Here is a 9,961-nt window from a genome sequence, read left to right as displayed (position 1 = left end):
TACCTGTGAGGATCTCCCTGCACACCTGTGAGGACCAGCGTACCTGTGAGGACCGTGCGCCGCTTGCACTGCTCCTCCACGCCACCTTGCCGCTTCCCCGCCTGAGTGAAGGGCATCTCAAACATGAAGCGCCGGATGTTGTGCGATCTCTCAAAGTCGGTCTTCCTCTCTTGCAACTCTTTTTCATCAAAAAACGGGATGACATGAGTCACCTGGATATAGGCGTACTTGGAGTCCAGGTCCTTAGGGTTGACCTTCAAATGAATAAACAAAATTGAAGACCAGTGCTAATGAATAGACTCCTTCAAACCACATCAACTCTGCTTTTCAACTTTTATCCTAATAGAAGTTTTTTAAAAAATTAAAAGTGGAGAAACCAGTAGCGTGAACATCCATATACCTGCCACTTTTGTCAACAATTTCCTGGTTTTGTTTACATACTCATCCATATGTGTGCATATTTATGGGTGTATGTATATGTAAGCTATTTCAAGGTGGCTCACACATCTTGGCATTTTACCTGGCATCTCCTAAAAACAAAGATATTCTCTACGTAACCACAGAGTCAGTGACCTGACAAAAGAATAATTTACCAATATCACCTAAAGCTCAGCCTATGTGAAGTTTTCTCAACTGTCCCCAAGTGTCACTGACAGCATTTTGTGTTTTAAGCCAAAATCTAATCACTGATCATTCTGCCATGTCTCTATCAAACAACTCAGCTCACTGTCGTGGAACTGACTCTGATTCCCGACTGGGTTTCGGAGGCCGTAAATCTTAACAGAGAACTGTCCATCCTGCTCCCGTGGAGCCACTGATGGACTTGAACAGCTGGAGGCTGGACTCGAACAGCGGGAGGGAGGACGTACAGTCTACTCTTTAGCACCACAACCACAACACACCACAGACTGCACCACCAGGATCATATTCCTCACTAGATTGTTGTTGTTTTTAAGGGACATGATTCTTTTGAAGAAAATGTGCTCGTTTTCATGTTTCTGAATTTCTATTTGCTAAACTGCATCTTTACACATTTCAGTAAGATGTTGTTATGTGCCTTCCAGTTGCCTGTGACTCATAGCGACACTGTGTATAGCAGCTCTGAAGTGTGCCCTGTCCTGAGCCAGTCTCACTAACTCTGACACACCTACCCCACTGCCCCAGTTACTCAATCCATCTCATCTGGGACCTTCCTTTCCAGCGCTGTCCCTCCACCCTTCCGAGCATGATGCCCTTCTCCAATGATTGGTCCCTCCTGGCCATATGCCCAAAGTATGTGAGATGAAGCTTCAAAATCCTAGCCTCCAAGGAGACATTTGGTTTCACCCTCCCCAAGAGAGAACTATTTGTTTTCTTGGCAGTCCATGGTATGTTCAAGACTCTTCTCCAGCACCACAACTCAAAGGCATCAATTCTTCTTCTATCATTCTTAGTCATTATGTAGATTTTTAAAATTAATCATTGAACAGCAGATCCCCCAACTCTATTTCATACAGCTGTAGACTAAGTACTGTATGAATGGAGTCCCTGATTAAGTCAACACAGAAATGCTTTTTAAACAGTATGTCATGATAGGAAATGAAACATATTTTTCATGCAAAAACAAAACCTAAGTTGTTAGAGGGATAAACTATTTTGTACTTAACCTTTGAAAGTAATAAAAAGGGATTTGAAAGAAATGGCTGTGGAGAGAATTTTGAAGACCAGTGGCATACAGAGGCAAACAGCTGCACTGCAATCCTGAAGGCACATGGTTCGAATCCATGAAGAGAAGAATGGGAAATCTCCTCTCAGGTGATTAACTGCCTTTGAAAACCCACTGCAGGGTCAGCTATTGAGTTGGTTCCAACTCAACGGTATAGAACACAACAACAACAACAACTGTTATGTATCAATAGTCTCTACGCAGAGATTTTGGTGAAGAAAATGGAAAATGAAAGGTCCAGGAATCTTAAACTCTCGGATAGTAAATGAATCATGAAGTGATCATTTCCATTTTTTTTTTAGCAGAAGCAATTTAAATACATTAAGAATAAGTGAAAGCATAAATCCTGGTGTCCCATGAGAGAAGATATTATTTCTCTCTTTCAAAAGCAAGATAGTTTTTTTTAAAAGCAAGGCAGTTCTTTTAAAAGCAAGATAGTTAACTATTATAAATTTAAAAAAATCCACCCCTCTGCCATCACATTGACTCTGACCCCTGGAGACCCTACAGGGCAGAGCAGAGCTGCTCACGGGGGTTCCAACAGTGTACATCTTCGTGGGCGCCAACTCCTCTAGAACAGCTGATGAGTTTGAACGAACAGTCCATCTGTCAGCACTGAAGCTTTTCAGCTACTGCACCCAGCAGCATTCTAACCATTCTAAGAGATCTTCAAGTTCTTTAGCAGAAACAATGTGAGCCCAATTAAGTAAAGCACTCGTGTCTGTCTTTCAATGGTACTTCCTCAGTCCTCATTTTCAAAGTCATATGTACCTAATGAGTAGAAGGAAAGGCAGGCCTGTACTCGGGAGAAAGAAAAGGATTGGCTTATTTTTAAAACAATGTTATTTTATTTTATTATTTTGTGTGTGTGTATCATCAAATCAGATCTGACTGGTATAGGAGATTGTCCCTCCTTCTCCAGCAGAGCATCTGGTAGATTTGAACCATGCACCTCTGGGATTGCAGTGCAGCTTCTTGCCACAAGGCCACCAGAGCTTGCCAAAAAGGTCTGGCTTATTTTTTAGCTGCTGTTTCAAGAATCACATAACAAAAAGGGAAGCAGGATGTGTAAAGGCTTCAAGGAAACACTGAAACCATGATGTAGCGAGACAAGCACTTCAGCTTCAGAACTGAAGGGAAAAATTGGCCCTGAGCACTTTGGTCTACAAAGCAAGCAGGTCCTAAGAATGTTGTGTTGAGTTTTCCAATTAAAGGCAGAGCAACAAAATATGCTTATTCCTTTTTCTTTGTGTCACTGTTAATATCAGAGTAAAGAATTAACCCGAAAGGAGGATGGGCAGTCTTCTCCCGTGAGATTTACAGCCTCTAAAAACCCACTGGAGGGTTCCCATTGACCCACTGAGTCACACAACACACAGCAACAACAACAGTTCATTCCTTGGTATTTCCAGCTGCCCATCCACCTGTTCTTCTGTCAATTCATCCAACAACCAGGCATACACTGTGCCAGGCAGTGTGAAAAACAGTAAGGGAGCGGCCAAGGAGAAGCATCAAACAGGTGAGGATGGCTTTATTCAAATGCGACTGCAAATAGGGAGAGAACAGATTTAAATGTGAACTCAAGTCTGCTGACACAAAGGGCAGCGGCTTCAACTGCCCTGGGCTGGGGGGTCAGTAGAAGAGTACTGGGGGATCCTAAGGCGGCTTCTTAGGAGGCAGTGAGGATCGGGCTGAGTTTGAAATTAGGGATTTGTGGCTCAGGATGTATTCTTTTATTGTGAACAGGATCCTGTAAAGATAGAGGACAGGGACAGGGACATCAGAAACTTCCTTGTTATTATTACGTGCTATTGAATCCCAACAGACTCCCAGCTGACCCTCCAGTGTACTTTTGTTGTTGTTGTTGTTGTTAGGTGCCGTCAAGTCACAGATGACACATAGTGACCCTATGAATGGAATGCCTGAGCACTGTTCATAGGTTGTTGATGACTTTTCCACCAATCCTGATGCCACATTCCTCCTCGTACAGCCCAGAGTCTCGGATGATCTGCTCAGCATACAGCTTGAAAAGGTATGGAGACAGAATACATCCCTGACGGACCCCCTTCTTGATCTTGAACCATGTAGTGTCTCCTTGCTCTGTTCTGACAACTGCCTCTTGGTCCAAGTATAGGTTTCCACATTAGCACAATCAAATGTTCTGGGATTCCCATTCTTCTCAGAGTCAGCCATAGCTTGTTGTGATCCACACAGTCAAAAAACTCTGCATAGTCAATGAAGCACAGACAGACATTCTTCTGGTATTTTCTGCTTTCTGCCAAGATCCATCTAACATTAGCTATAATATCCCTAATACCATGACCTCTTCTAAATCCAGCCTGCACATCTGGCAGTTCTCTGCTGACATATTGTTCCAAACGTTTTTGGATAATTTTCAGCAGAATCTTACTTGCATGTGATAGTAATGATATTGTTCGATAATTTCCGAACTCTGTTGGGTCACCTTTCTTTGGAATGGGAACAAATATCAATCTTTTCCCGTCAGTCGGCCAGCTGGCTGTCCTCCAGATTCCTTGGCACAACTTAGTGAGCACATCCAGGGCCGCGTCTGTTTGTTGAAATATGCTTCCTCGTTAGGCTTAAATCCAGGATGCTGAAAGTCCTCTCACATACTTGGGCGAGTTAACAGAAGGGGCCAGTCCTTGGAGAAGGACATCATGTTTGGAAACACTGAGGATCAGCCCAAAAGAGAACGATCACAATGACACAGACTGACACACAGTCACACTTAAGGAAAGAGGTTTTGAAAAACAAAGAAACTAAGAAAGAGGAGGGTGAAAATCACGTTGCCATTGAAAAGCCAGACTTCATTTTTACCCTGGGACATGTGATAAATGAAAAACATCAAAGGAAATTTTAAAAAAAAGGTTAAAAATCAATAAAAAACGACAACGCTATGGGACTTATTTATCAAAACATACCTTGCCCGAATCCTGTATCATTTTCACATTTTCAGAACCGAATTTATCCGAGTAAAGCTTAAGGAGCCTTTGAGAAATTTCTGACAGCGGTGTGAGTTTGGGCTCTTTGTAAATGTACTCCTTTCCGTCTTCATCTTCAAAGAATCCCTGTGACACGAAGCACCATTAGAGGTATCCTTGAACATAAGTCCAAATCTAACTACCCAGCAAGGGCTCTTAGGTTTTAGGAGTTAAACAAAAAAATGACTCTACAATGAAATCCTACATAAACAGGCTTTCCTGATGGGAAGGAAAATGATAACAATGTGAAGGTTGAGTACAAAGATTAAGAAAGAACACAAACGTCAAACTTATTCAACAACATCGTCATTATGTGCTGGGTGAAATGGAGAGACTTGGGGTTCAAGGTTGTGTTCTCTTGGACAGGTCTAATGACGAGACTCAGCCTGTTTCACATTCCCAGCAACGAAAAAAATATTGAGCAGATATTGAGGGAGATGCTGGAGACAGGTCTCTGGAATTTCCAGATCACCCCTCTGACTGCTTATCCAAGGAACGTAAAGGCACACACTGAAGCATTCGGGCCTGGAGAACGGTGAGCAGAGGTTGTGTGATGTTACAAGAACATCATTTTGCTTGAGTCCTAAGAGGACTGAAGGGCTATTATACAATCAGAACATATTTTCATTATCACCAGTCAACATCTGGTTTAGCATTGCTCTTAACTTGAGTACAACAAGGCTTAGCATTGCATGGGAAGTGAAAAAGGTTGAGAAAAAAAAATCCAGATCAAGGTTAATATTTGAAATAAATGTTTTAAAAATTCCCATCTAAAATAAGAGAGAAAATGGTGCAAAAAACCAGAGTGGATTAAAAAAAAAAAAAAAGGCAAGCTAATATGAGACAAAAACACCCACATCAAACTAGGAGTTTAGATGCAGTCATTTCACTACGTTACTTGCTTTTGAAAGCTTTTACTATAATTACCTCCACATCTGTTTCACTGTCTGTAAACTGGTATTGCTATAGAGTTATAAAAGACAATAACAGAATAAATTGATGTTATATAAGGCTCAAAACCACACACCCGAGACGAAAGGATGATAATTTATACTACTTAATGTTAGAGAGCTGAAGGTTAAAATTTTAAGTTAAGTTTAAACAAACCCTTCTATAGAAAGTTTCTGGACTATTACAATGATAGATAAACTTGTGGTGGTATTATACACAAAAGAGTACAGGCACAAGGGTAACCAGAAAGTCTTAATTTGGGTTTTAAACATGCAGTACAGATGAATAAGGAAATGGGTGATTTATTTCTGAAAATGGAATAAAATGTTAATTTTTGGTTTTGGCATTTGAAATGATGAGACAGATGCAGCTAGGAACGAATTACACAGGGAGAACTTACCGCTGCCTTAAGAAAGTAATAAAGACAAGACAGGAAGGAAGAAAAAGCAGAAAGTTTACTGAGGGAGGAGGGAATCATACTAGGTAAGACAAGTTCATCAAATTAGCATTTATAGAAGTGAAAAAAAAAATGACAAACTCTAACTTTATAAAGTAAAAAAAGGGGGAGGGGGAAATGTCATATGACAACCACCAGCAAGGAGTGGGCTGGCTCACCTGTCCAAAGAAGGCCACTCGGAAGTAGGTGCCCAGCAGCCTGCGGCCGGAGTGCATGACCTCGGTCACCTTGCTGTAGGCCCGGTGCAGCGTGTCGTACAGGTGGGCCAGCCTCTGGAAATGAGAGCAACACCCATGTCTTCCCACTTGCAAACATGTACAATCAACTTAAAAAATAACAAGGCAGGTGAAAAGGCAGGTAAAAACGCCTTAGACTTGAGTGTATCATTAAGAATATTTTTTGCACTGCATAGTTTATAGCGATTTAAAAAAAATTTAGAGAGAAAGTAAAAACAAAATACAGGACATTTCAACATTTTTTTTACATATCTAATCTGTTGTGGATGCAACAAAACACTTGTAATTCCAACACTCTTTACATTTGCTAAGGGCCATTGAGTTGATTATAAGTCACGGAGTTCCTAAGAGCAACAGAAGAGAACCTTAGTGGTATGAATTATGATCATATTGTTCAATCTCTATCTGAATTCAGAATTTGCCACCACCCTTAGCAGAACTCGAGTCCCCTCTTTCCTTGCCCTGGGAAACCAATAAACCTTGATCTCCATACACATCCCTGTTCTAGGTATTTTGTAGAAGTGGACGCATGCACATTTGCCCCTTTGCCACTGACTTTATTTCATTCAGCACGTTTTCATGGTTTACCCATGCTACCCAATGTCATATGGTAACACTGCGCCTCATTTCTCTTCCTTCCATTGCATGCATATGCTGAGTTATCCGTTCACCTGTTGATGGATTTTATCCATTCATCTATTGATAGGGAGCTCTGGTGGCCTAGTGGCAAGAAGCTACACTGCAATCCTGGGGGCAGGTGGTCTGAGAACATGCAGTGTGGGAGAAGGATGGGCAATCTCCTCCCCGGTGATTAACTGCCTCGGAAAACCCACAGAAGGGAGGTTCTGACTTGATGGTACACAACCACCACCACCACCTCCACAATAACTGATGGACAACATTCAAGCAGTGTCTATCTACTGGTTATTGTCAATACTGCTGCACTGTGTGCTAGTATGCAAGATGCCAGGATATTTTTGGGTTGTATTAGTTGTTATTCAAAGGTCCAGTCCCATCCTGGCAAACATTCTGCTTTCAAATCAACATGAAATATCTGAGATGGAAAAGTCCCTTGGCGACCTTTTCAGACTTTGCTTTTACCATGACTCCATCTGACACTGTAAAAGGTGTGCTGGATGCCCTCACTAGTCCAGGAAGCAAGGAGGGGTACTGTTTTCCCAGGCACATGGAGCTTGGAAGAGAGCTGAAGAAATGAACCGGTGGTGGGGACACAGCTTTGCTCCTGGTAACTTTTCCAAAGTGAGTGTCATGGTGGTGTCCCTCGTCTGTGGTGTCAGGCGTGGTGACGTGTGTGTGTGATGGTCAGGTGACACTCTCCAGCACATATGGAGAGAAATCCCCTGTGCATTATGGGACAGCGGCTGCTAGCTCTCTCTGCGGAGGGCCTGGAACTACGTGTCACTCCCATGTCTTCTTATACAGGAGAAAACCAAATCGCTCTGGTACCTCAAAGTCCCTCCGCTTCTCGTAAATGGGGATGATGAGTTTGTAGATGTCGGCAATCAGCTCGTAGCGCTCCGCCTTCCAGAGCCCGTCGGCACACTGCTCCAGAAGCTCCATCAGTACGTCCTAGACATGCACAGACAGAAGGACACGGCCCAGAAAAGACAGTTAGGAGGATGAGGGTGGGGACTGCACGTGCCTCCCAGAGCAGGTGGCTGGTAAGGGGCGAGCAAAAACATAATGATGGAGAATTTCAAGATTCACGATATTAAAACACTAATTTCCATGAGACAATTCATCATGTTCTACTCAGAAGTGCCATTTTATCAGAAAAGAGATAGGGCTATGTCACAATGACCTGCATGGGAATTTGCACAGACTCTGAATGATTTGTGTGGGGACAACCTTCTGATATTTAGTGTTTTACACAGGATCTCTCAATTCATGCTTAGTTCTCTTTTATAAAGGTTATATTTTTTAAAAAAATCCTTCCCGAGGAACAATGACAATGCTGATACGGTTACAAAGTCCATGACTTCGACCCTTAGTAAACAACTCACACAAGTTACTGATAAAAGGCCTGCCTCACCAACCTCCTCTTCATTCCCTATAAATGCTCACTGAAGTCTGGTGGTCCCGCCAGCAGAAAGCCCTTGAACTTGGAGGAAGCTAATACTACCCTCGTGAGTCTGGGGGCCTAGTGGTAAGAAGCTGCACTGCAATCTCAAAAGCACAAGGTTCGAATCCACTAGCTTCCCTGTGGGAGAAGGATGGGCAATCTCCTCTCATACTGCCTCTGAAAACCTACTGGAGAGTCAGCTAAGGGTTGGTTCCAACTTACTGGCATACAACAACAATGCCCAGGGAGCTCTGGTGACAGGGTTACCATCTACTGGTGACAAAAGGTATCTGGGTGGGAAGGACCTCCTCCGACCTCTTACCCTCACAAAGATCCATCCACTACGTCATTGACAACTTCTTAAACTTCTGGATTCATCACCACAGAAATTCTTTATAGAATTTCTGAACGGGACTCAATACTCAACCTTTACTGACTGGGGTTTCGCTAGTGAATACATCTTTATACACTTAGTATTTAAGGATTTATTGAAATCTTTTCATATTTATATTATTTATTAGGTTTAGAGAGTTCTTCACATGGATTAGATAAAAGTTCCCTTATCCTATGCGCTTTTACAAATATTTTTCTCCACGCTATAGATGTCTGTAGATTTTCTTTAACAATGTCTTTTGAAGAGTTAAGTGCAATCTGGTTGTGCAGTCTGTAGACAATCACACAGCAAAGCCAAAGGCTGCACCTGTCGGGTAGTTTGAATCCCCTCTGAGGGAGAAAGGTGTGATCTCTTCCTGTGTGATTTAAAGCCTCCAAAAACTTGCTGGAGGGTCAGCTAAGAGTTGGTTCTGACTTGACAGCAATGAGGGTTGGTGGTTTTTTGGTATTTTTACACACACACACACACACACACACACACACACACACACACACATTTTGATGTAAAAGTTTTTAATCTTGATGAAGCCTGGTTTGTGGTTGTGTACCGTATAGTTGGAACCGACCAATCGCTGACCCTCCAACGGGTTTTCAGAGGCAAGTTAATCGCTCAGGAGGAGAATGCCCATCCTTCTCCCACAGAGCAGCTGGTGGCCTCGAACTGCGTGCCTTTGGGATTGTGGCACAGCTTCTTGCCACTAGGCCACCAGAGCTCCCTAGTTTATCAATTCTTATTTTGTAGATTATGCTTTATATTTTTTTATCTAAGAAATATTTATCCAATCTAAATTCAGAAAGATTTTTTTTCTCCTTGGTTTATGGTTTACAATTAAGTCTACAAATTTTGGTTATTTTTTAATATGGTGTGAAGTATTATGCGAAGTGTTGTTTCTTTTATGCATATGGACGTCTAATTATTCCAGCACTGTTTGATGAAAAACTGTTCTATCTCTATTGATTGCCTTTGAACTTTTATATTTTTAAAAAAATCTTAAACACACACACCACAGGTTTATATATATGGTTTTATTTCTGATTTCTGTCCTCTATTGTCTTTCATTGATCTGGATGTGTATTCTAGTAGCAACACACACACTGCCTTGATTATCTCTTTATCTTACAGTATAATCATGA

At 41.9% G+C, this 9,961-nt stretch overlaps 1 protein-coding gene across 3 annotated transcripts in view; it reads right to left on the bottom strand.

The window, feature by feature from the left end:
• The window catches only part of DOCK9 (dedicator of cytokinesis 9), a 407,183-nt gene that overhangs the window by 10,415 nt on the left and 386,807 nt on the right, over nucleotides 1-9,961 (bottom strand). The window contains exons 46-51 of one of the 3 annotated variants that reach the window (XM_006879560.1): nucleotides 7,819-7,941; nucleotides 6,274-6,387; nucleotides 6,059-6,064; nucleotides 5,635-5,670; nucleotides 4,648-4,794; nucleotides 44-254 (exon numbers count right to left, since the gene is read on the bottom strand). In XM_006879560.1, coding sequence (XP_006879622.1) covers nucleotides 44-254; nucleotides 4,648-4,794; nucleotides 5,635-5,670; nucleotides 6,059-6,064; nucleotides 6,274-6,387; nucleotides 7,819-7,941 — 637 coding nt within the window. The remainder of the gene's footprint in view (nucleotides 1-43; nucleotides 255-4,647; nucleotides 4,795-5,634; nucleotides 5,671-6,058; nucleotides 6,065-6,273; nucleotides 6,388-7,818; nucleotides 7,942-9,961) is intronic. The other 2 variants (XM_006879559.1, XM_006879558.1) reach the window with 2 other exon arrangements.

This window comes from Elephantulus edwardii, unplaced genomic scaffold (genome assembly GCF_000299155.1).
Source record: "Elephantulus edwardii isolate Elephantulus edwardi_28Jun2011 unplaced genomic scaffold, EleEdw1.0 scaffold00004, whole genome shotgun sequence".
Classification (NCBI taxonomy): domain Eukaryota; kingdom Metazoa; phylum Chordata; class Mammalia; order Macroscelidea; family Macroscelididae; genus Elephantulus; species Elephantulus edwardii.
The sequence above is the reverse complement of the archived record's forward strand: the minus strand, read 5'-3'. Positions and strand labels throughout refer to the sequence as shown.